Genomic DNA, 27265 nt, shown 5'->3' with positions numbered 1-27265 from the left:
CCCTAACTTTGCACTTCTCCACATACCATTTTCAGCGTGGCTTTGGATCTTCAGCACAGCCCCTTAGCCCCGGGCCCGGTACAGGTTACCCCCCCCTGATGGCGGCCCTGCTGGCAAGTGAGATTATAAAATATGCGACTAAACATGTGAGTAAATGGGCAGGTGTCAGGAGAGGAATATTGCCTGCTTGTCTGACACCTGGCCAGTAAGATGACACCTAATGCCAGTGGTATTGATGGAAAGCCAGAAAAGGTGGCAACCCTAGTGCAAAATAAACCCTGATGTACTAATACAGCTTGCCCATCATCGCAGCCCCAGGCAACCCGGCCGGCCACGTCGCTCCCCGCACGGACCTGTGCAAATGACTCGTTTGTAGGGTTGGCACCTTTTCCAGCAGCTAAACCCAAACAAAGGGGGCGGAGCAGATAGCATTGGGGGTGGGGCAGTAATATTGGGGTGGGCATGATGACATCAGAGGAAGACACAATGATGTCGGTGGAGTTATGACGCCAGGTTGGGGTTATTGCATCACTTACACGCAAATGGCTTGATTTCTGTTCAGTTTTCTGAATGTTTTAAACCGGACAGAAAGTTTTAAACAGACAGCCCCTTTGAAAAAACTGAGATGACCAGTTCAAAACTACAGGGGTGGCAACCCTATCTCTGTTTATATTCTGCCTAATGAGTAAAGCTGGCTGGTAAAGATCTGATCGTACGAATGGTTAGTGGCAGGTCGGGACATGGGGAAGTCTGATCGTACGTTGATTCGTATGATCGGATCTTTGCGTCTGTGGCCATCTTAAGCCCAAACCTCTAATTACAGGTGTGGGATCTATTATAAAGAAATCGGTTATCAAGAAAGCTATGAAATTCAGAAAAGCTCGTTTAGAAAAACTATTTTTTATTTTTCATTGATTGATTGATTGGCCATTGGTCTTTTTTCAAACCAACTTAACTATGAAACTATAATTTGATTTTTTGTTTGTTTGTTTCTGTAATAATAAGAAATTAACAGCATTGGCTTATAACTAAGCCATGTTAAGGTGAGTATCTTCAAATGTTTTTATTTATTGGCCAGATTATTGTTCATTTTTCACAAGACTGAAAACCGAACAGAAAGTTGAGAGCCGAACAGGCCTTACAAAAACCGAATTGTTTGGGTCAAAACTGAATAGGTGTCAACTCTACTCGTTTACGCACGATTCGCATCAGTGTAGTTGAGGCCAGCAGCTTGGCAAATACTTATTTCACCCTGTCCTGCTCACTGGATTATGTTACTTATTACTATTACTATGTTATTATTATATGTACATATAATAATAACATAACTCATGTACTCATGTACATAACTGTGCTATTGATATGAGTGATGTCGTTTTTAACCAATGTTATAACGTTAGAGACAGCTCATGTTGGTGATGTAATTTAGGCATCTCAGGCCCTTCCTTCCTTCCAAAAAAAAAAATTAGGCCCCCTCACTTAAAAATACTTTCAAGCACTGTAGGAGAGCTGTATTACACTATAATGGCACTGAATCAAGTTGTATAACTAGTGCTGACTCCATTCACTGCAAAAAGGATATCTGATAACATTATAAACCAGAGTTTGTGTGCATATTTTGCTGTGCTTCCATATTACTGTAAATGTGCCTTTGATTTTAAAGTCACCCTTATGTCTGTGTTTCTTTTGTCCTCTGATCATTAAAGGTTGTGGTCGGCAGACGAGATTGCTGCTTTGAGTTATGGACATTACAGTACTCAGTTACCTAAGCAGGGATTACCTGATCCAAGCAGAGAATGGACACTGATGGCTGCAATTATACAAGTAGAGTCCGGAGAAGACACAAAAGTTTCAAAACAGGGTACACTTAAAAAATATTTCTCAGCATGCATTGGATCATTTAGATTTTGCATATTGGCTTTTATTCTTGCATTCCTGTTCGGTGGATATTTTATGCTTTCTGCTGTGCAGGAATGAGTTAACAGATATTCTTTCCTGTGGTACATGTACCAAATACAGGACATTGGTGAAGCACTGAACGCACATGAGACACTACTCATGTTGTCTTGCATGTGTTCACTGCTTCACCACAATCCCATGCTAAGTGGGGTTCATTTATGAAGGGCTTGAACTGTCCAGCTCATGCTATTCATGCTTTGAAAAGTACTAGTCCTTACCGGACATATAGAGCCATAGGCCAAGCATGTCACAACCCACACATGTTGTATAAGATCTGATGTCATTAGGTGCAAACATTTAAGTACTTTTGTATTATGGTTAGCTGGCATTCATTAAACTTTGCATGGAAGTATGGGACTGGGACTGATGTGAATGATGTATAATCTCTCTTGGGCTGCTCAACATGTTATTATATAAAGATAAATAGTAATATCATCCATATAGCCCAATGTTACAATGGAAAATGATTGTGTTGTATATCAAAGCACACATTTCCCAAAATATCTGTGCCAAATGATGTGGACTGCAGATACCATAAGATATAGACGGTGGACACAAATTTACATGATTGAAATTTCAGCCCCAGCATAAAAAAACCACATAGTGTTTTTATGACTTGAATTTGGCCCTTATACCTAGACAGACCCTAAAAACGAAATATGCATTTCGTTTTTTCGCTAAAAGAAATTCTAAAGAATTTAGAATGGGTAAACATATATTTCTATAGAACAATATAGAAATGCAAAAAATGTTAAAGTTTACACAATATTGGCACTTACAGCACCTTTTTATCTTCCACTTACCCTATAAAAAATTACACAAATTCATAAATATGATAAGTTTGATACTAAAAGTGACATAGCACTATTGGTGGTGAAAAAAAATCTATTCTTGATGATGACCATCAATTACTTATGATTTAATGCCTTGACCTTTTCTTCCCTGTGATGTCACATCACATTCTATAATGATGACATAGGTCAGTTATAGATTTGGCTGCCTTCCCTGCTGTCAGATATAATCTTAAATCAGCGAGACCACTGTTTAGATAATGATTTTTCCAACAGATTCTATAGCATGTCCTCTTTTCCAGAAGACAAGTAAAGTGGCTTGCAGTGCTTGGGCCTCTTGTGCTGGCTGGGCGATATAGGTATTATGTACATGTACAACATTGTTAGAGCCCATCAGACCTGGCATGAATAGGCCCTGTCATTCCAAGTACACAGATGCCCAAACAGCCCCCTACAAGCCCACTATATGGAACCATATAGGAGCCCCTCTGGCATTTGCCGGAACCCACAGATTGCCAGTCCGGGCCTGGAGCCCATCAGGTTAAAAGTGTGCAATATATAGTGGAGGTTCTGTTGCATTGCAAGTTAGATGAAAGAATTGCCTCTTTGCAATACTGGTGAGAATCAATGTTACAGATAAGTGTATGTGCAAAGCTATCATTTCTATCTAGCAGATTCAAAACCATTTGAATCTAATTTCACACAGACATGGAACAAATTAAAATGAACAGTTACTGCTATTGTCTAATTGAAGTTTCAGACCCTTCAGAATTGTCATGTACAAATGGAATTATCAAAACTTCATGTGGTACAGAAGTAAAAAAGTATTTTTACAATTGGGTAGTGTAACTTTGTGGGCAACAGAGGGCAGCGTTGCATTAGTTATTTTGGAGAAACTTTCTTTGTTAGATCATTCTTGCCCTCTCCCAAACAAGAAAACGCTAATATGTAGAGATCAACCCACTCCAATACCATTTATAGATAAATCCAACTGTTATGATAAAACTTGTGGTGGTGCAATAACAGTATCAAACTGTTCCACTTTTTAGTCATTTGATATTTTTATAACTTTAAAGTTCTTATTACTGCTATCATTTTAATCACTTACATTTGTACCGTAAGCATCCTGGATAACAGGTCACATACCTATATAGAGCATAATATTCAGTTTTTAATTTTAATTGCATTCTTTTACAATCCAAGTTATTATAAATTACCATATCTTGGCAACAGATTTTTAAGCTTTTATTATATCAGACTTTTATCATAATGTTACTGATGGTATAGCATTTAATTGCAAGTGTCCACTAATGATAAATTAATTAAATTTCCTGTGGCAAAGGGCCATGTGATACATGGAAACATTAAAAAACATGGAAAACAAAAATAGTACAACAAAGTACAAGAAAAAGGCTATGCCAATTCCCTTATTACCTTGTAGCTGGAAACTTTTAGAAACTGTCAAGGTTTTTGGCTCCAAACCCAGCGTGACTTAGGAAACTCATTTTTTTTTTTTTTTTTTAAAGATTGCTTGTTCCGAAAAGCATGAGCAATCTTAAGTAGGCCCCTTATTCTTCCATGAAACTATTAATGCAATATTTCAAACTGAGTCCTTGCACCATTACATCACACAAACTAATCATTGGTTTCTTGCTGTTCTTCATACTGTCATATGGTACATTCCTTTTTGACTATTAATTATTTAAGTCGTTCTTTTTAAATCTGATATCTTACTTTTCTTTCATAGTGGTTGCTATGGGAACTGGAACTAAATGTATTGGCCAATCAAAGCTACGGAAAACAGGTAAAAGATGCGTTTAGTGTGTTTTCTGTGCTTTGGGTAATGGCACATTTCTCAGGGAGGGTTGTGACCAACAAAACATTAGCAATATAGAACAGGATTCAATGACTTTGGTCCAGTCTCCACCACTTCCATCCAATGGAGCCTCAATTCATAGAAATAATCGCGGATAAGAACTTGGTCAAACGCAGTACATTGCTGCAAAAATTGTGCAAAAAAAAATCTAAAACATTAGATTAGTAAAAGAACTCCCATGTACACACCCAGGCTTTCGTAGCTAACGTCAGTTGCTCTGTATTTTTGGGAAACCCAATGAAGGGGCACAACCCTTTGCAGGTGATCTTTGGCATAATAAAGCATAAAAGGCTATTTGCCGTTTGGAATGCCGCTGTGTGGCGGATATTTAGTGGATATAAGAAGACATTATTATTATTGCCTTGTTTATTATAATTCTTCGTGTGAGAAAGCAGCAAAATTAAACTGCTATAGTATTCAAATCAGAGGTCCAGGGCAGCATATTTACACATAAGAAAATCCAAAGCAGAGTGCATCCATGAAAGGGTTAGGAAAAAACAGACTTTATTGTATCAGTATGAAAAATACAGTATTATACTCATAACCGTAAATAAACCTTATAAAGAATGGGCACCTTACAAGTTATGAATGAGGTGTGCTTATTGCCAAGCATTAATTATCTGTTTAGTGCCTTTATAATAAAGTCTCTTTTTATGAACTTATCATGGGTTAAACCTTCCCTGGATGTGCTACGTACTTTAGATTTCTTTTGTTTGATATTCTATTAAGAGATACAACTGCTGCGTGTTTTCCCAAAAGTGATTTTAAAGTTGTTTGGAAATATAATTGCCTTGAATGTCTTGCTGTTCATGTTGTTTGCACTTTTGGCTCTATCTCCTCAAACAATGTCAGTGAAGCCACCTGAAGCACGGAACAGAACGGGACTAAAGGTGGCCATAGATGCACAGATAATATCGTACGAAACAAATTTTCGTTCGATATTCGTTGCATGTATGGTGGAAAAATAGCCGACCGATATCGGCAGAAGACTTGGATATCGGTCGGCTCGTCGATCGGGCTGGACGGAAAATTTTGATCGGGTGCCTTTGAAGGGACCCAAACATCGGCCATTGTTAGTGCTGAATCGTCAGATACAGGTAGAATTCTATTGCTTCTTCCCGTTTATCTACCTGTATATCTGACGATTCAGCTCTACACGTGTGTATTGAAACGAACGATCTTTCTTGTTTAATTGTTACGTCTATGGCCACCTTTAGAAACACTTCTTTCAACTGCAATTACATTTACAAACAGCTTGGAAACCGTTGAAAATGTATAAATAATGTATATTGGAGAGTTGCTTAGAATTAAATTTTCATTTATTATGCAAAAAAAAAAAAAAATGGTTTTGGATGGAAATACCTTTTTACATTACAGCCTTTCCATCGACATTTGTTATGAAAACAAGCAATGTTGGAATATTGGAGACTTCAAGTTGCAGAAATTTATTGTTTTATCCTTGAATTTCTAGCCATCAGTTTCAATAAGGAAAACTGAAAGTTTTTTCGAAAATACAAATAGTGAAAAGTAAAGCACTTGTATAAGGCTTTACATATTCATCCCTACAATAATTCTGTGTTGGCTCATAGACACCCCCTGTTTTATCTATTATCTTTTATCTATTAAATATATCTTTTTTATTCCTAATTGGGAATGTGGCCTACTGAGTGAGATTGGTGCACTTTCCAGATGTACTTGAATGAAGAACCTTTAGAATATATGCCAAGCTGATGATGTCTTAACCATCAGATGAACTTTAAAAAAATACACACCCAACTGCTAAAGACAAATGCTTTTTGTTTGACTGATTGTCGTGTCCAGCTTGTCTGCAGTGTAGTGGGAATGTTTGCTTTTCTCTAATAGGTGATGTGATCCAAGACAGTCATGCAGAGATAATTGCAAAAAGGAGTTTTCAAAGGTAGGAATTCTTTATTGTGTATCACACTATTTGATTATAAGCAACAGAACAAGATATTAATGGAAAAAGGCAATGAAAGAGGCGTATTCTTTAGAGGTACAGTACAACAGAACGTTTCATGTACAATTCACCTCATCATTAGATATATCACCACAAGCATAAAAATCAGGTTTCAGTACTGAGATTTCAGTACATTCAATTTTCTTTTTCTCTTTGTGTGCAAAGGGCAAACCCTTAAATACCACATTTCTCTGTAATAATAAAAGAGTACAGGTATTGGACCTATTATCCGGATCTTTCAGTAATTTGGATCTTCATACTAAAAAATCATGTAGACATTAAATAAACCCAATAGAATGATTTTACATCCAATAAGGGTTAATTATATCTTAGTTTGATATGTACTGTTTAAATATTATAGAGAAAAAGGATTATTTGGATAAAATTGAGTCTATGGAGCATACTGGATAATGGGCTTCTGGATAACGGATCCCATAACTGTACCTTGTATTTGATCAAAACTAAGATATAATTAATCCTTATTGGAAGCAAAACCAGCCTATTGTGTTTATTTAATGTTTACATGATTTTCTAGTTGACTTAAGGTACAAAGTCCCAAATCCAGATTCCTTTTCTGGAAATCCCCAGGTCCTGTACTACATTCTTTGGACCTTCTAAATGCTTTAACATCCATTAACTGTAAAGCTACACATGCCTCTCGCATACATATACTGTCATGGGAAAAACATTTTTTTCAAAACGCATTAGATAATAGTGCTACTCCAGCAGAATTCTGCACTGAAATCCATTTCTTAAAAGCAGATTTTTTAATACTTAATTTTGAAATCTGACATGGGGCTAGACGTTTCAGAAGTTTCCCAGCTGCCCTCAGTCGTGTGACTTGTGCTCTGATAAACTTCAGTCACTCTTTACGGCTGTACTGCAAGTTGGAGTGATATCACCCCTCCCCCCCAGCAGCCTAAAAACAGAACAATGGGAAGGTAACCAGATAGCAGCTCCCTAACACAATATAACAGCTGCCTGGTAGATCTAAGAACAACACTCAATAGTAAAATCCAGGTCCCACTACGAAACATTCAATTACATTGAGTAGGAGAGACAACAGTCTGCCAGAAACCAGTTCCATCCTAAAGTGCTGGCTCTTTCTGAAAGCACATGACCAGGCAAAATGACCCGAGATGGCTGCCTACACACCAATATTACAACTAAAAAAAATACACTTGCTGGTTCAGGAATGAAATTTTATATTGTAGAGTGAGTTATTATGCAGTGTAAACGGTGTAATTAAGAAATAAAAACTACATCATAAAAATCACGACCGAATCCCTTTAAGTTGATCTGTTTGGCAAGATCTGGAATAGGGTTTACATCACATAGCTGAGGAATCAATGAAACAAATGTTCACTCACTCAATGCATTATATTTACCTATTGCAAGTGTTATTATTGGCCTTTATTTTATATTGTGCTGCTATATATAATATAGACATTATTCATCTGGGAAATAAATCAAACACGCCTCAGTGATAATGAGATCAATTCAAATGCAATTCAAATGCAGTTACTTTTCTCTTACAAATAAGATCAATTTATTTAGCAATAAAGGTTATACAATAGTGTTCTTGTATTGTACCTGCGTCATTGGGTTCACAATTTAATTTAGGACCATACAAAGCACAATTTTTTTTTTTTAAAAGTTAAAAAAAAAAATCTTGTTTTCAAACATAGTACCGGTAATTGGTCACTTTATTGTTCCTAAAATAATCGAACTACAGAAGTGCAAATAAAATTTTCACACTTGAATGCCAAGAGAGAGTTCCAAATATCCCTTTAGAGCCATACAAAGGGTTTTTAAATACTAAAGCTACTTCCCTGCATAGAGAGTGAATAAAAGAAGCTCAAATATGCTTGAAGTTTCATATTATCCTTTTATATCCGCTGTTTTAGCTTTTATTCATTAGATGTACTATTGGTCCCTGGAATGTGGAGCTGGGCACATCTGGAGGCAGACTTTTAGGCATGTGGTCACATATAATCCTCTGGGTATTATTCTGGTTATAGACAGGATGCTAGACTTGATGGGATTTTTAGCTTGGATCAGTACTACCAACAACATATTTCTGTTTGTCAGCAGAATATTAAGAGATCCGTTTTTAAACAATGTTTTTTTTCCAGAGTCTGCTTTTTCACTGTGTTACTTCAGATCCTGTTTAAATGATGTAATAGAAACATATACTCTATCACAGTGATCCCAAACCAGTAGCTCGTGAGAAACAAGTTGCTCCCCAACCCCTTGGATGTTGCTCTGGCCTCTAAGCAGCTGCTTATTTTTGAATTCCAGGCTTGGAGGCAAGTTTTGGTTGCATAAAAACCAGGTGTATTGCCAAACAAGGTCTCCGGTAGGCTGCCAGTCCACATAGGGGCTACCAATAGCCAATCACGACCCTTATTGGCACCACCCAGGAACATTTTTCATGCTTGTGTTGCTCCCCAAATCTTTTTACATCTGAATGTTGCTCATGGGTGAAAAAGATTGGGGACCCCTGCTCTATCAGGTTCTGGATCCAGTGACACCACACAGATTTTACTCATTTATTTTCTTAAAAGTTTTTATGTAACTTTTTCAAGGGATACAGTAGAGAGAATGGGGTGGGGTGGGGGTACAATACATATTACTTGCATCACCTATACAGAAATACACTCCTGCACCATGCCAAATTCCACACAGTGATTCCCTAACCAATTATTTGATGCCTCAGCCTTACTAACATATATAACCTGTATAAATAACCTGCCTAACTACTCTTGGAGATCAGATTGCCATATAATTTAGTAACTAGCTTTTTTGGTTCGGGCGACATCAGGGCTCCTTCAAAGGCAGTCAGAGTAACAGCTTGCTGGGTTGTAGTGAATTTAGCGAGAAAGGCCTGTTGTCGTTGTATATATATACCATATAGGATTGAATACTCTGGGTTGTCCCTGATCAATGGTCTCTGGTGATAAATCACCCTGCTCTGGGACATCTCATGTAGGCAAGCAGTTGGTGAATGTGTGGAAAGTAGGAATTGCTCCACAATTGTAGGGCTGGGGATAGAAGTGGTGGCACAGCCGAGTGTAGAATTCCTCACTGTGTGTGGAGTTGCTAAGATCAGATGCTCAGTAACCAGATCAGCCCTTTTCCTGTAAGGAATATATTTTAGTGATTCCACTGAACCAGACAGAGTTGCTTGTAATTGAAAGTTAGGGTTATTCGGATCTGAGTTGAACCACCAGGTAATATAGTACAGTTTTGCCGCTAGGAAATATACATATACCTGTAGGCCAGGAAACGCTAGTCCTCCTTCCTCGACCGAGGCCTTTAGTTTGACCCAGGCAAATATAGGGGGGTTCTTTCCCCAAATAAATGAGGCCTGGAAACGTCTATTCATTTATCTTTATTACACTGAGGTTCTTTTATTTCTCTTCAATAGATACCTCCTTCAACAGCTTTCTTTAGCTGTATCAGAGGGCAAGAATTGCTTGTTTATTCCGGGAACTGAAAAAGGAAAGTGGATGCTAAGGCCAGAGATCTCCTTTGTCTTTTTTACCAGCCATACACCATGTGAGTGAATGACACAAACATACTCTACACATATTTTACAGTCAAATCAGTCAACATTAAATAATTGTTTTGTTATATATTTTTGTCACAATATTTCTTGGTTCAGGTGGTGATGCCTCTATTATTCCAGTTATTTCTCATATGGACCAGCTTGGTCATCCTCTGCCATCTGACACTGCAGAAAAGGACCATGGCGGCAACAGTGTACTTGAATCTTGTGCAACACACAAAAGAAGGGCGAGGAGTGAGGACGATATTGGTTTCATAAGTAAGAAAATGAAACATAGTGAAGAAAGTGATGAGACATTGACCCGAGTGGAGAATTGTGATGAGGAAAATAGCCATGCATTTCCTTCTACCTGTCAAGAAGCTCTGGATGTGCATAGGACTGGAGCAAAGTCTGTTCCAGGGGAGCTTCAGGACAGTTATAGCCCAGGAGTGAATTATCACACTGTTGGGGTTCTCCGTATCAAGCCGGGCCGTGGAGATCGTACCATGTCCATGTCCTGTAGTGACAAGATGGCTCGCTGGAATGTACTTGGCTGTCAGGGTGCTCTGCTCATGCACTTTCTGCAGCAGCCAATCTATCTGTCTGCAGTTGTGGTGGGAAAGTGTCCATTCAGCCAAGAGGCTATGGAGAGAGCTCTCTACAGCAGGTACCAATAAGGGATTATTGTGCCTTCCTTAATGCCATATATAGCTATGTATGTAATCACTGTCGTTTCCTTTTTCCTGTAGGTGCCAGAAGGTGAAATCTCTGCCTAATGCATTTATGTTGAACAAAGTACATATCATCCAGTCAGACTTACAGTTTCAGCATGGAAGGGATGCACTGACTAAAATGGATGTCACCAGGAAACTTGTTCCATGTGGAGCAGGTAAGGTGCTGGGATTGTTTCTGCCACCCATGGAACAGAAGCCATTACAGAAATAAGGAAAGTTAAAGTGTTAACAATATATGTAATATAAATAGGTTACGGTAATAAAATAAATAATAAAATAGGGGTTGTTCATCTTCCAACCACTTTTTTCAGTTGCATTTTTTCAGATTGTTCACCATAAACAAAGCCTTTTTTCAATTGCTTTCCATCTTTTATTTTTTACAGTTTTCCCAAAATTTAAAGGGATACTGTCATGGGAAAACATTTTTTTTCAAAATGAATCAGTTAATAGTGCTGATCCAGCAGAATTCTGCACTGAAATCCATTTCTCAAAAGAGCAAACAGATTTTTTTTATATTCAATTTTGAAATCTGACATGGGGCTAGACATATTGTCAGTTTCCCAGCTGCCCCCAGTCATGTGACTTGTGCTCTGATAAACTTCAATCACTCTTTACTGCTGTACTGCAAGTTGGAGTGATCACCTCCCTCCCTTTCCCCCTCCAGCAGCCAAACAAAAGAACAATGGGAAGGTAACCAGATAACAGCTCCCTAACACAAGATAACAGCTGCCTGGTAGATCTAATAACAACACTCAATAGTAAAAACCCTTGTCCCACTGAGACACATTCAGTTACATTGAGAAGGAAAACAGCAGCCTGCCAGAAAGCATTTCTCTCCTAAAGTGCAGGCACAAGTCACATGACAGCTGGGAAATTGACAAAATGTCTAGCCCCATGTCAGATTTCAAAATTGAATATAAAAAAATCTGTTTGCTCTTTTGAGAAATGGATTTCAGTGCAGAATTATGCTGGAGTAGCTCTATTAACTGATGTGTTTTGGAAAAAAACATGTTTTCCGATGACAGGATCCCTTTAAAGATTCGGCACCACTTCCCAGAGCTGCTTTAGGTGTAAAATTAAACTTTACACTTCAGTATTAGAAAAATGGTCGCAAATAGAAAGTGTTTGGAAATATTTCTGGTGAACAATTTGAAACCAACTGAAATGATGTGTTTGATGGTGAACCATCCCTTTAAGTAGTTCTCAAGTCGTCATTAGACTAAGCTGCTGCATTTAAAATTCTGCTGTAGTCAACTTTCATCTCTTTGGGTGCTTCAGTTTAGCTTAGTATACCTGAACACATGCTATGGACAACTTCAAATGAAGTGCAGAAAATATTTCAGCATGTGTAATCATGGTTTTACTCTTGCTTTCAAGACTCTGAATCCATCAGGGGAGGAAGAAAATAAATTTCAATAATAATGCATGGGAAAAACAGCATTTACATCACCAGCTTTAGATTTGACTGAAGAGAGAATGTTTTGTAAATATCATTTGGTATCAGGGACCTTCGAACTGCAGCACTCCAACTGTTTTTGAACAGCTATTACTTAATTTCTAGATGTGGAATATGGAAAACGAGATAAGAAAAATATAAGAAAAAAATTGCAAAAGGAAATTGCAAACCATGGAGGATAGTTAGGAACCATTCTAGCCACTGAAGTATAACCTGGCATTGCTCATCCTAATAATTTACATATAAGCAGCTTCTCCATCTATTAGGAAAGCAAAGAATCCACACTTGGGGTCAGATTTACTAAGGTTCGAATAGTAAATTCAAATTTTCAAATAGTTTTTATAGTCAAAACTCATAAATTAAAATTTAAGCGTTTAAAACCACCAACTCAAATTCAAATGTGAGATTTATTACACCTCGACCCAGGAAAAAGCTCTAATTCGATACTTTGCCACCTAAAACCTGCCGAGTTCATGTAGTAGTCAATGGCAGAGGTCCGTTGAACCATTTGAAGATGTTAATAGCCTTCCTGACATTCAAGTTTTTTTTTTTCAGGAAAACTCGATTAGATTTTGATTAAAATTTTCGGGTCGTTCCTATTCAATCGAATTTTAGACGTTCGAATTTTTCAGAACAATCCTCCCATTCGAGTTGTGAGAACATTAGAGTTTAAAAAAATTCACATAGCTTTAAAATTCAACCTTTGATAAATAACCCCTTAAAATTGTACATTATTACTATTGCTTTTTGTGACATATTTCCTCTGCAGCTATTAGTTGGAGTGCAGTACCCCACCATCCACTTGATGTCACTGCAAATGGCTACAAACAAGGAACAACCAAAAAAGCAATAGGAAGCCCTCAATGCAGGTAGGAGACTAACATTTGGGGTTTTTTTTTATTAGTTTGTTTTTAGAGAGACTTTTTGGTGTGTACAAAAAGCAATACATGGAGCTTATGCAGGTGCAATAAAAGTTTCTGATCAGGTCTTTACTTTCATTTTCCATGTTGTAGACTAATTGCTCGTTGTTGCAATTAGAAACTGCCCTTATTCAAGTCGTAAATCAGCTCTTCTATTTTCTTCTGCTGAAGACTTCACTCTGAACTTGGTTTGGCTGGAGTGCAGCGACTGGAGTGTTGCAAGTTGAATGAACATCAAGTAATACATATTTCTGTATCAGTTACACATGAAACCATAAGAAGATGGTTTAATGACCCTGATTGCAACTAGACTGATGCACCATATAATAATAATAATAATATATAATATAATAATCTGCCATACATTAGCTGCTTATAAGGGTTCAGCTACATATATGTTACAACCAGCATGATCTGCTTTTGGCACTGTCATCAAATTTGCCACAAGTACCAAAATCACTTTGACTTACAAAAATCTATAAACCATTATTTTACAGGGGGGTAGTGGTTGCTGGCACAGGATGAACATTGTGCTTTCACACAATGCTATAAAGTTGAATGATGACTTTTCTTCGGCAGTCACAGACACATTAATCTACCACTGCATGGATCCAGCATTCCCTCTATCCATATAGGAATAAGCTCTCTCCCTCTCTCTGTGACATCATATGAGTGGGTGGCTGGCTCATACTGGACATCCATGATAATGTACACACACACACACCATTGAAAAAAACGAAAAGTAGTTATATATTGTTTTTCTTGTTGAATTTAACAAGTACAAGTGGATTGAGTGGTATTTAGAATTTTAGTGATATTTTACATGAATAGGTGTTTTAGGTATGATTACTGTGTTTGTATTAGTAACTCAGTTTTCCCTTCTTCAATCTTCTCCAGGTCTCGAATCTGTAAAGCAGAACTATTCAATGCATTTCAAGAAATGGTTCAGAGGCTGCCAGAAGAACAGCGCTCAGAGTCTCTCAGGTGAAATGCAAGTTAATGTCAATACGGATTCTAAGGGGCACATTTACTATTGGTCGAATATCGAGGGTTAATTAACCCTCGATATTCGAAATAAAATCCTTTGAATATCGAAGTCGAAGGATTTACCGCATTTCCTTCGATCGAACAATTAAATCGAAGGATTTTAATTCATCGATCGAAAGATTTTCCTTTGATAACAAAATACTTAGAAAGCTTATGGGGACCTTCCCCATAGGCTAACATTGGTGCTCGGTAGGTTTTAGGTGGTCAAAGTTTTTTTTAAAGAGACAGTACTTCGACTATCGAATGGTCGAATAGTCGAACGATTTTTACTTCGAATTGTTCGATTCGAAGCCGTAGTCAAAGGTCGACCAATCGATGGTCGAAGTAGCCAAAAAAATACTTCGAAATTCGAAGTATTTTTTATTTTAATCCTTCACTCGAACTAAGTACATGTGCCCCTAAATGTTGTGGCTGCTGTATTTTCATTGCAGTGTGTGAAGTAAAAGCACGTGCTTTGGATTCGTTCTGAGACATCGTATTTGGAAAATCCACCTAATTTGTTTTGCTATTGGCGTTATATGACTCTCTTTAGCATTTTTCAATAGGAAGCCTGTCTTTCTAGCTTTATTCTCTGCAATCTAGCGTTATTCGCTACTATTTTCAAACAGAACTGCATCCAAAAGGTTGCTCTCATTAAAAAAGGCTTAGTGGACTGCAGGCTGAGCATGTCATATTGCCAGGAAAAGTTGCCTAATGTCTGTAATAAAATCCTGCACGTCACCAGGTCTTTTTCATGAATTAACCGTTTATTACAAGTAGGGTGTGATTAGTTTGCACAATGTCCATTCTTTGCTGGAAGTTAACTATTTACTGAGAAATGCTGCTCACATCGGTGCTTAGTCTTTTTTGTCTCCATTCTGCAGTTAAATTAAGTGTTAATTCAGCAAAAGTGCAGCCAATGAAACATTTAATTTAAATATTTCTCTAATTATGTACTTCCATGTAATTTTAATGCGTTAAGGACCTTTCTATAAAAGTGATATTACACCAGAAAAAGTGAAAGAAGGTGCACAATTGATTTTCTGCCTATTTATAAATATGCAGTTTCTGCCAAGTGCATAGAAGAATGGCAAGTATCCATTGTACCGTATATACTCGAGTATAAGCCTAGTTTTTTAGCCCCCAAAATATGCTAAAAAACTCTACCTCGGCTTATACTCGGGTCAAGCGCATAAACGGTCGCTGGCGTCTAAGAATAGTCGCCGGCGTCCAAGAATATTCGCCCTGAGTACAAGAATGGTCGCCGGCATCCAAAAACGAGACGCCGGCACCTCCAATGGGAGCAGAAACCCTAAATTCCAATTTCGCAATGCTGATACCTGTCTCTAGTTCCACAGATTCTTGATTATTTAATACTTTCCACCCTTAGGCATAAAGATATTTTTTATTTGGTCTTGAAAGGATTCAGGGGGTGTCTTTTGTTTGATATGTCTGTGTAACAGTGTTCAGATATTAATTTTTTTCCCCCCTGGGCAATGTTCTACTTTTATACAAATACAAGATATCCTCTGCACTCAACCCATTATCAATATATTTAAGACAGCGACATTTTGTGCATACAGCTACTAAAAAATGCCTTACCCTTTAAACAACACAGGGATTGTTTGTCCATATATTGCAATATATTTAAGCTGGCCAACTACGTCAAAGTCATCCCATATCTGGCCAGTCCTACGCTTAATTTTCATCTGATTCATTAAGAATTCTATTGCTTCATTATACATTTTACAAATGGAATAAGTTTTACCTGCAATTTACTAGCTGCTTTCAAAGTAAAACTCCCAAACTTGGCTGCCCTTTTATTAGACACCAGTAGGATCACCTGAGCTACAACAAGGAGCTGGTCACTGCTCCTATATGAACTATGACAAACAAGGGAAAGTTGAAGTGGTGTTTATACAAATGGCCTGTAGATGTTACTGTGCTCAAGACTTATACTGTGCATACTTTCTATACAGCTTGTGGTGTTAGAGTTGCTTACTGTTGTGTAATGGCTGCATGAACCTGCTAATACTCTACTCATCCTTGGCTACCAAAACATAACAGTTGTGCTCACCGCTAATTTTTAAAACCATTAGGCGGGGGTGCAATGAGGCTGTGACCACAAAATATAAAAAAGACAAATACAAGAGTCCTCTGCACTCAACCCATTATCAATATATTTGAGACATTTTGTGCATACAGTTACTAAAATATCTTAAATATAATATCAGCTTAAATATATTGCAATATATGGACTAAAAATCCCTGCTTTGTTTAAAGGGTAAGGCATTTTTTAGAAGCTTAAGGCACAAAATGTCTATGTTTTAAATATTTAAATAATGGGTTGAGTGCAGAGGACTCTCGTATTTGTCTTTATGTATTTTGTGGTCACAAACTGCTGTGTTTTCTTCAGAAACACTACTATTGTTTATATAAATAATCTGCTGTGTAGGGGGGCAGCCATTCAAAGGAGAAAAGGCTCAGGTTACACAGCAGATAAACTCTGTAGAACATAATTGTGTTATCTGTTATCCATTATTTAACCTGTGCCATAGAGCTTTTTTTCAATTTCCTCCATTGCAAGACAGCAGCTTGTTTATATGAACTATAGTAGTGTTTCTGAAGCAAACACATCAGTTTTACCAGTGCAGGGCAACAGAATATGATATTTTCATTACTTTAAAACACTTACATTTTTTGGTGTTACTGTTCCTTTAAGCTAACTTGCCACATTTATCACTGTGTTTAGAAAACTTAAGTCATACTACTGTGAGAATGAAGCAGGAGTAAAGGTTCAAATGATCTGTAAGTTCATTTTCTTGTGTTTGTGAGATCCTTTAGCGCTGAAGTGGCATGGATACATTTATAAATTTTTCCCGTCTTCACTATTTGGTCTAATAGAGTAAGTGTTTCTTCCTTATCTTTTTTGCACTGTGAGCCCAGATGAAAGAGGTGACCCCTGATTACACAAATAATGCTTCCCAATATGCCAGAAAGGAGACCTAAGCGGTGCGGTTGAGATTTTAGAACTAATTTTAATGTTAATTCTAATGTCGCCCTTTAAAACTAATAGCCTGTATGATTAGAGCCATTTAAGCAGCAAAAGCTGCCATTTTTCTCTGGCATGGGAGAATGGAAGAAACTCCACTAGAGGCACTGTAAGGTTCTGGTGTTAATCTGTGCCTTTAAAGGAGAAGGAAAGGTTAAAACTAAGTAAGCCTTATCAGAAAGGGCCATCTAAATATACCAGTAAACCCCCAAAGTAGTGCTGCTCTGAGTCCCCTGTCAAAAGAAACACTGCATTTCTTTCCTTCTATTGTGTACACATGGGCTTCTGTATCAGACTTCCTGCCTTCAGCTTAAACCTCATTGCCCTGGGCAAGAGCATGCTCAGTTTGCTCCTCTTCCCCACCCCCTCCCCTTTCTACTGTAATCTGAGCCCAGAGCAGGGAGAGACTCAGGCAGGAAGTGATGTCACACCATGTTAATACTGCAGCTCCTATCCTAAACAACCAGAGAGCTTCTAAAGCTTTTACTCAGGCATGGTAAAACATTCTACAGAATAAATATAGCATTCTAGCTTGCACTATTGCAGCTAATCTATTGGCAATAAAATGCCTCCGTAGCTTTCCTTCTCCTTTAAGACTGTTCCTAGGGGTCTATGCAAGACAAGAGACGTGATTTGCTGAAGAGGACAAGAGAATGCTTAGGGTCAGCTAGCTGTAATTTATGTAGTGCGGAGTACTAGATTTTTGGGAAGAATCTGAAAAGGGTTCTATTGATACAGCTATCTCTCCCCTAATATGATGGTTCTTTCTGCAAAAAAGCATTAAAGGAGAACTAAAGCTTAATTAAAAAAAGTAGGCTAGAAATGTTGTACATTATGTTTTGGTTTTTTTTTACAAGCCCAAAGTAACCACAGCCTTTAAGCAGGGAAGATCTGTGTCTGCAAAGATGCCCCAGTAGCTCCCCATCTTCTTTTCTGCTGATTTACTGCACATGCTCTGTGCTGCTGTCACTTACTGGGCTTAGGGAGCCACTCACAATATACAGTACACATAGAATAGAAATGTAACAATATAAGGCTGATTAGTAATTAAAGTGGACCTGTCACCTACACATAAAAAGCTGTATAACAAAAGTCGTTTACTAATTAAACATGGAACCCAAATCGTTTTTTTCATTAAAGCAGCCATACCTGTTATAAAGACGTTTAAATATGTGAGCTGTCAATCAAATATTACCTGCCCCGCCTCTATGCCTTAGGCATCGGGTACGTTCACACGATTTTGGGGTGATATACAAATTGTCTTAATGAGAGTGTCCACAAAATGGCTCCTGCCTGCATGCTGTGATTGTGTCATTTCAAGACTGAACGAAACTAAATTTAAATAATAAATGTAGTGTAAGTAAATTTTGATAAAATAAAAAAATAATTTGGAATTATTTGTTAGGGTGACAGGTCCCCTTTAATACAGATACTTACTACATGGCAGGACAGAAACCAGTGCAACTAGCATTAGCATTTAATGATCAGCCTTGTAGCATCAACTTACAGTATATTACAGACAAACCTCCTTTTCTGCTTGATAATTTGCCATGACCCCTAAGCTTAGCTTCTCAGCAGCTGCTCAGAGAACACGGAGCATGTGAATGTCACAGACACTTTCCAAGATGGTGACCCCCTGTGACAAGTTTGAAGTCCTGGATCATTGCTGCTATTGACAAGCTGAAACTTTAGGCTGGTGCAATAATGTCTTCATTAAATAATACAGGATTTTTAGCCATATGCATTTTTAGGGTTCAGTTCTCCATTAAAGACTCTGTAATGTCTAAGAAGAATTGAAAGATGGGGGCTCTACTCCATGTGCATTGCTGATCCATCATCTTTATCAGGAGTAAAGGTCCCCATAGACGCGACGATTCTTCTTGCCGAACGACCGATTTTAGGGAAGCCCGACCAATCCTTCGAAATTATCGTGCGGTTAGTGGTATTCGAACGATCGTACATCTTACGATTTTTCGGCCGACATCTGTCGGGAAATTGATCGGCCAGGTCAAAAAAAAACTTTGTCGGTCCCAGTGCAATCTATCTATGTTTGCAGGGCCAAGCAGGCAGCTCCCCTTTGTTTTCCTGGTAAATTGGTCTTTTTAGTTGATGGTAGATTCGTACGATCGTACGATCGTTCTGAGAAGATCGTGGTCTCACGATCAGGATCTGATCTTTTAAAAATCTCAACATCTATGGCCAGCTTAAGAATGCTTATCTGGTTCAGCTCATAAAAGGGTCAGGAGGTTGGAGTGAAACAGTATGGAATAGAAAAGTCATATTAGGTCACCAATGACTCAATAAAATATTGCATCTATAGGGCATCCAGACACTGTCATTATTCATCCTAATGACCCTAGTACAAAACATCGCTTCTGTGGAGAAACATGTCAACCCCAAGTCAGATATTTTATTAGAGATAACAAATAATGTGCAACCAAAAACATATCCTTTTTATGAAATCATGCTCATTGATGTGCAGTGGAGGGTATATAGTAAGAGGCAGATACTATTTTCAGTTGTTATCAGATGTAGGGCTCTTACACACAGTGTTTGCTTGCTGAGCACAGGAAAACGCATATATTTTTAATGCAACTAAGCATGTTTATTACTGTATCGTACGCAACCGTCTATTCAATTCATAGGTGAGAATGCAGCATGCTGGATCTAAACAGAAACAAGAAAAGCAAATGGAGTAAAATTCACAGCCAGGCACACTATAATGGAATCAACTAGTGGATGTGTTTATTTGCACTTACAAATTACATATGAAACCAGTAAATAATGAATGCATTAATTGCATTTTCTTTTACTATGGATTTTTTGTTATTTAGGTGGCCCATTCACTTAGCTCGAGTGAAGGAATAGAGGAAAAATAGTTCGAATTTCGAATGTTTTTTTTGGCTACTTCGACCATCGAATTGGCTACTTCGACTACGACCTTCGAATCGAACGTTTCGAACTAAAAATCGTTAGACTATTCGATAGTCGGAGTACTGTCTCTTTAAAAAAAACTTCGACCCCCTAGTTCGCATCCTAAAACCTACCGAGGCCAATGTTAGCCTATGGGGAAGGTCCCCATAGGCTTTCCAAGGTTTTTCTGATCGAAGGATAATCCTTCGATCGATGGATTAAAATCCTTCTAAACGATATTCGAAGTTGAAGGATTTCAATTCGGCAGTCGAATATCGAGGGTTAATTAACCCTCGATATTCGACCCTAGGTAAATGTGTCCCTAGGTGTACTTCCCCATATCGAATATTTAGCTTTAAGTGAGTTGTTCAGTTAAGTTGGTTTCAGATTCTGGTTCACCAGAAATAGACTTTTTCCCAATTACTTTCAATTTTCTAATATTAAAGTATAAAGTTTAATTTTTCACCTACTAAAGCAGCTCTGGGAGAGGGGTCGCCAACTCTTTACTGTTCTAAATTGATACATTTAGTTGATACATTTGTTATCTTTGTCCCTGCTGAGCAGAATCCCTGGGTTTCGGTACTTTTCCGTAGAGTAACAGTACTTTTTTTTTAAAAAATGCCCCCCGCCATCGCTACCCGCACCAGGAGGGAGCTCCCGGTGCGAGCAGCCATGTGCGGTCACTCGCATGCGCATAATGCATATGTGACTTCATGCGCATAGTGAGCAATTCGGGCAGCTTTTCATTATGTGCATGTGAGTGACCGTGCATGGTTGCGTGCGAGCTCCCGGTGCGGGTAGCATATCGCTGCCGGGGGCATTTCTAGGGAAAAAAAAACGACTGTTATCCCCATCCGGAATGCGGGCTCTATTAGCCCGCACTTTTGGTTGGGGATAACATTTTTACAGGTCTAAGTCACACATGGTGTTTTACGATGCGTTTTTTTAAAACATACAGCCAAGCGTAAATATGCACAAAATGAAGCCCTATTGAAAATAATGGAATACTCACGAAAGCAATTCCCACAGGGAGCTTGTAAGCCAATATCCACCATGTAACACCAGTATTTGCATTTTTCAGCAGAAACGCCAATGCGACAAGGAAATGCCGTATTATTGCAGGTTTGGAAATACACTTCGCTGAAAAACATCTTGTATATGTATTTCCAGATTTGTATGTTGGTGATGTAAATATGTTGCATTTTGACTCAGTACGGCTACATTTTGCATGTAAATTGCTTTTCTGCTTGAAAACGACAGGCTGAAAAATGCATATTATCATGCGTGCGTGGTTTCACTGGCGTATTTATGCTTGTCTGCACGTTTTTAAAAATGCAACGTAAAAACGTTAAGTGTGACCTCGCCCTAAAGGCAGCTGTTAGAATTGATACAATAGTTGCTAATATTCCACAGATATTGCTGAGAAATGTATCAACTAAATGTTGCAAATTGTAACAGTTCAGAGTCTCATGGATCACTGAGCTGCCAGACTGAGACACTAGAGACAGGAATATTAAACTTCAATTTTGGGAAAATGGTAAAAAATAAAAGATGGAAAGCAATTGAAAAAAAAAAAAACTTTGTTTATGGTGAACAATCTGAAAACAACTGAACTGAAAAAACTGTTTGGAAGGTGAACAACCCCTTGTTTTCCTTTAACTAGATAATGAGACCCCAGTTAAAGGGGACCCATCACCCCAAAAAAATATTCAAAATCCTATTTTATCACATTAGTCAAGCAAAATGAACTTTAATTACACTATATAAATTATTTGAATCTTGCTTCCTTCAGTCTGGGATTTCAAAATTATAGCAAGCAGGCAGGAGCCATTTTGTGGACAGTTATTAAGACAAGCCTTGTATCATCTCAGAATCTTGTTTGTGCACCAGAATGGGGGACCTGATGTCCACTCCCATGCCCTGGCTACACAATTAAATGGTAAAGAGAATGTGGGGAGACCAGTGACATCTAGGAAGTGCTGAATGGAAAGTGAAAGTAATTAGCATAGAGGAGGGGCAGACAATATTTGATTGACAGCTGAGATTTTTAAATGAGCTTACAACAGCTATGAATGCTTTAATTATAAATAGAAATTGGATTTCATGTTTAGTTTGAAAAGGACTTTTATTATATAGCTTTTTGTGTCTGGGTGACAGGTCCACTTTAAATAAATTGGGATAAAACATAATGCTTGTTCATGTTTTTATTAAGGAAAATTATTATTCAAAGTTTCACATTTGTGTGTGGCTAAAGTATTTGAAGCTTTGCTTTGAATAACTTGTGTGCCCCCATTTTGGCAGCAATAACTGCAACAAAATCCTTTAGTGATTTGCATTGGGGAATAAGAAATGGGACAGTGAAAGTGCTGCTGCTGAGCAGTGATCAGTATTAACCCCCCATTGAACAGAATGATGTGTGACTGCTGAAAGGATTGGCCTGCGCCCATTAGAGCAGAAAGGCAAGCCTGTACAATTCCAGGCAGTGGCTACTAAAGCAAATAAAGTTCTGTCTTGCACAAAGTAGGGCTTTAACTGAAGGGATGAAAACATAATTATGCCTCTTTATAGGTCCCTGGTAAGGCCTCATCTGGAGTATGCTGTGCAGTTTTAGACTCCAGTCCTTAAAGGACAAGGAAGGTTAAACTAAAGAAGTAGCTAGAAATGTTGTACGTTATTTATTGTGCTTCTGTACCAGCCCAAGGCAACCACAGCCCTTTAGCAGTAAAGATCTGTGTCTCCAAAGATGCCCCAGTAGCTTCCCATCTTCTTTTCTGCTGATTCACTGCACGTGCTCTGTGCTGCTGTCACTTACTGAGCTTAGGGACCCACTCACAATATACAGTACACATAGAATAGAAATGTCACAATATAAGGCTGATTAGTAATTAATACAGATAATTACTACATGGCAGCACAGAAACCAGTGCAATTAGCATCAGAATTTAATAATCAGTCCTGTAACATCAGCTTATATTACAGACCAACATCATTTCCTGCTGGATAATTTGCAACGACCCCTAAGCTTAGCTTCTCAACAGCTGCTCAGAGCCAACTGAGCATGTGAGTGTCACAGACACTTTCCAAGATGGTGACCCCCTGTGACAAGTTTGAAGTCCTGGATCATTGCTGCTATTGAGAAGCTAAAACTTTAGACTGGTGCAATAAGTTCAGTAAATAAAACATGGCAGTTTTAGCCACATTCATTTTTAGGGTTTAGTTCTCCTTTAAGGGGGATATAAATGAGCTGGAGAGAGTGCAGAGACTAAGTGCAACTAAATTGGTTAGAGGGATGGAAGACTTAAATTATGAGGGTAGACTGTCAAGTTTGGGGTTGTTTTCTCTGGAAAAAAGGCGCTTGCGAGGGGACATGATTACACTTTACAAGTACATTAGAGGACATTATAGACAAATAGCAGGGGACCTTTTTACCCATAAAGTGGATCACTGTACCAGAGGCCACCCCTTTAGACTAGAAGAAAAGAACTTTCATTTGAAGCAACGTAGGGGGTTATTTACAGTCAGGACAGTGAGGTTGTGGAATGCACTGCTGGATGATGGCTGATTCTATTAATGAAGATTGTCTGGAAAGATTTATTGAACAAGAATAATATCATAGGCTATTGTGATATTACAATAAACAATTAGTACAGGTTTTGTTATATATGTGCATATAGTTTATATGGTATATAGTGTATATAGTTTATATAGTGTATATAGTGTATACTGTATATGTGTATATAGTTTATATTGTGTATATATGTGCATATAGTTTATATAGTGTATATATGTGTATATAGTTTATATAGTGTATATATGTGCATTTATAGTTAGGTCCGTATGAGTGTGTGAGTGTTTAAGAGACTTCGGCCTTTTTTCATACAAAATTTTTTAATACGTATATAAATTACCTGTAGGTCAAAATGCAAATGATAATTTTGTTGGTGTAACTAGTAATTGATGGTAGGATTACACACACGTTTTCGGGCGCAATCCGACCTGCTGTGACAAAACACCTGCGACGGAAGTGAATGCATTGTCGGATGAAGTTGCAGCGTAGATCCGGCGCGACACAACTGCACGCTGCGTCTGCATCCGACCTTATTTCCGTCGCAGGCAATTTGACGCAGGCGTTTTGATTTGTTCGTCGCATCGCGCCGAAATCGTCCGTGTAGTCCTTCTCTTAAAGAAGAACGTTTGCCCATCCAGGACAACACCAAACTGTATTTATATTTGTGTGAGTTGTTAGTTGTATAATTAACACACACTCCTTCAGCTGTTTATGGTTCGAGTTTCATAGCATGGGGCAGTGATGTAATAGGAAAATGTCAGTAAGGTGCTGAAGTTTGTGGCTTAGACCAGGTAAATAGTTTATGTGTGGAAATTTCAGGAGAAGGGATTTGGTTTCCTTACTTTAAATGACCAGTTGCTGGTTTGTTGTTCCACAGCTGTGTTTATAAAGTGGAGTTTGTTTGTGGACAACACAGACTGGGAAACACACTTCTAGCCGCACTATCAAACTTTTCATTGCTTTCCTTTCACATAACCTGCATTAACTCTTTCAGCTACAAACGTATATCCTTTGGACAGACCAGTGAAATAATAGGAAACAATGCGTTTTATGGCAAGGGCTTAAAATACCTCACCATAGGGGATACTGACAATTACATCTGCTTAAACGCTCAAATCATGAAATCTCTCTAAAACACTGCATGGATTTTCTTAGCAACTACGCAATATGAGTCTTTATTTGCACCTTGCGTTACCTTTAATGAGCTAACGTTTAGTATGTTATAGCATGTATCATTCCTAGCAGCTTTTCATTTGGTCTTTTTTTTTTTATAGTTTCTAATTATTTGTCTTTGACTATTACAGTAAATCTTTCCTGTTTTCAAATGGGGGTCACTGACCCTGCCAGCCAAAACAGTATTGCTCTGTGATATTACAAATAAACGTGAGCAAAGATAGTATATAGAAAGCATTATCATTTTATTAGTAAGTTAGTGAAGGAATAGATCACCTTTAAGGTAACCTTAGATGGTCTTTTCAATTTACATATATTTTCTAGTTTTTTAGTGGTTTCTGAAATTTAATGACAGTACCAGGCTTTTGAAAGTCAGAGACAGCACATGGGGTCCCCTTCCGTCTATTGGCCTCCCTCCTTAGTAAGTCAGTGGCAAAAGTGCCCCTGTCATGTACCTTGGCATAATTATGCAGAGTAGTGCAGCGGAGCTCTCCACCCCCATCTTCTGTATCTTCGGATACTCTTCTTTTCCTTCGGCAATCTTCAGAGCTTTCCGCACATGCACAGTAGGCACAAATACCAGAACGGTCCCAACTGGGCATGTGCGAAAAAGCTCCGTGCCGGCGTGATTGTCTTTTTCAGGTAAATACAGGGCCACCATCAGGGGGGTACAAGTGTACAGGGCCCGGGCCTGAAGGGGGGCCCGGCAGTGCTGAACTTTTCAAAAGAGCCGGGCCCCCCTTGACAGTGCCAAAGCCGTGCCGCCTCCTTCCAAAGTCCCGAACAGCCTAAATGTGGAAGTGCTGAACAGCCAAAGTCCCGAAGCTGCGAAAAGATCCGAAGCCACGAAAATAGCCGAAGTCCAGGAGTGGTGAAAAGACCAGAAGTCATGAAAACAGCCGTAATTGAAGTCATGAATCGTCTAAAAGACCTGAAGTCATGGAAACAGACAATATCGAAGTCCTGAAGTGGCGAAAAGATCCAAAGTCATGAAAGGAGGCCTGAAGCCACGAGTTTAGTTCCTCTGAACGCCAATGTGTTTTTTTTTATTTTTTTTTTAATCCCCTGGCCACCAATGTATTTTAATACTCTATAGGCCCCCGCCACCAATGTTTTTTTTAAAAAATATTCTTCGGGGCCCTAATTTTTTGTAAAGGGGGCCCTGGCACCAATGCTTTTTAAAAAAAATCTTTTATGGGGGTCCATGCACCAATTTTTTTTTTTTTACTTATAGGGGGGCCTTGGTCCCTAATAGCTTTTCATAACTTGTTTGTGGGGGGTTACCTTTTTTAAGCGCTGATGTATATGAGCTGTTTTAACTGTTATGTGTTGTGGGTGGGATCTGGGGCGGGCCCCCTGAAAATTTTGTTGTACGGGGCCCCGCTATTTCTAACGGTGGCCCTGGGTAAGTAAATACATCTACTTGGGAGTGCCTTACTTTTGGCACCCCCAAGTTAAATAGACTTTCCTTCCTTAAACCATAGTTTAAACCAATAAGCAATAATTCTAGTGTACTTATGAAGAACCCTTTAAAAGGTTTAAAACCTTAGAAAAATTAATAAAAAGTAATATGACTATGAAGATTTTCATTAAGATGTAATACTGTAAAAATTAAGCAAAAGAAACACTTTAATTTTAGTATACAGGTACTATTTAGAAACAATATATAATGGACATTTTTTACCATGTTAAATCTTTAGTTTGCAAAGACCCTTTTTTGTCCGACCTACAATTTAGTTTGATTCTCTTCATTCCAGCAGCCAAGGCCTGAAGACTTACTGGGATTATAAGGAGGCAGCTGTCAGTTACCAAAAAGCCTGGAAGTGTTTGAGAGAACAAGCTTTCACATCTTGGCTCCAGACACCACGTGATTTCCTTCTGTTCAGCTAACAGCAGACTAAATATGCTTTAAGGTTTGGTGGGGAAGTTTTTTTTTTTAATAATCTTATTTCATTAAAGTGTTATTTGTCGATAAATCCATCAAGACTTTCCCTTTTAAAAATGAGTTGTACTTGCAGCAGCTACACACTACTAAACAGAGCAGAAAAACCCCTCGCTCACCTCAGTATTTTGTCACTAGTTTGTGCTACATTTTATACCAAGGGGATCCACATAAGGGTCAATGTACCCTTTACTCCTATTAAAGTGATGATAATTCTGCTGTAGGTTTTACTCTCTTAGGTTTCCATTTTTCTCTGACCACAACTTTCCATATCAACTTCCATAGCTCTGTTATCTCTTCATAAAAACATGGGATATTATCTATCAT

The 27265-nt window shown here is 38.2% G+C and overlaps 1 protein-coding gene across 4 annotated transcripts; it reads left to right on the top strand.

Annotated features, from left to right (window-relative positions):
* The first annotated feature begins 2 nt into the window (after positions 1-2).
* Positions 3-26972, top strand: adat1.S (adenosine deaminase, tRNA-specific 1 S homeolog). 4 transcript variants are annotated; one of them, XR_005960898.1, is made up of 10 exons: positions 3-146; positions 1707-1861; positions 4498-4554; positions 6490-6544; positions 10035-10165; positions 10272-10821; positions 10904-11043; positions 13114-13213; positions 13358-13502; positions 14162-14248. XR_005960898.1 is itself a non-coding variant. In XM_018260593.2 (10 exons), the coding sequence occupies exons 1-10, from the start codon at positions 133-135 to the stop codon at positions 26884-26886; spliced, it is 1419 nt and encodes a 472-aa protein (XP_018116082.1). In that variant the 5' UTR covers positions 3-132; the 3' UTR covers positions 26887-26972. The 4 variants fall into 4 exon arrangements, 3 of the variants coding, with proteins under 3 accessions (XP_018116082.1, XP_018116081.1, XP_041417122.1); XM_018260593.2 differs by lacking the exon at positions 13358-13502 and adding an exon at positions 26757-26972; XM_018260592.2 differs by lacking the exon at positions 13358-13502 and adding an exon at positions 26754-26972.
* Positions 26973-27265: the final 293 nt, after the last annotated feature.

This window comes from Xenopus laevis, chromosome 4S, assembly GCF_017654675.1.
Source record: "Xenopus laevis strain J_2021 chromosome 4S, Xenopus_laevis_v10.1, whole genome shotgun sequence".
NCBI lineage: Eukaryota > Metazoa > Chordata > Amphibia > Anura > Pipidae > Xenopus > Xenopus laevis.
Note: the sequence above shows the minus strand (reverse complement) of the source record. Positions and strands in the feature narration are given on the sequence as shown.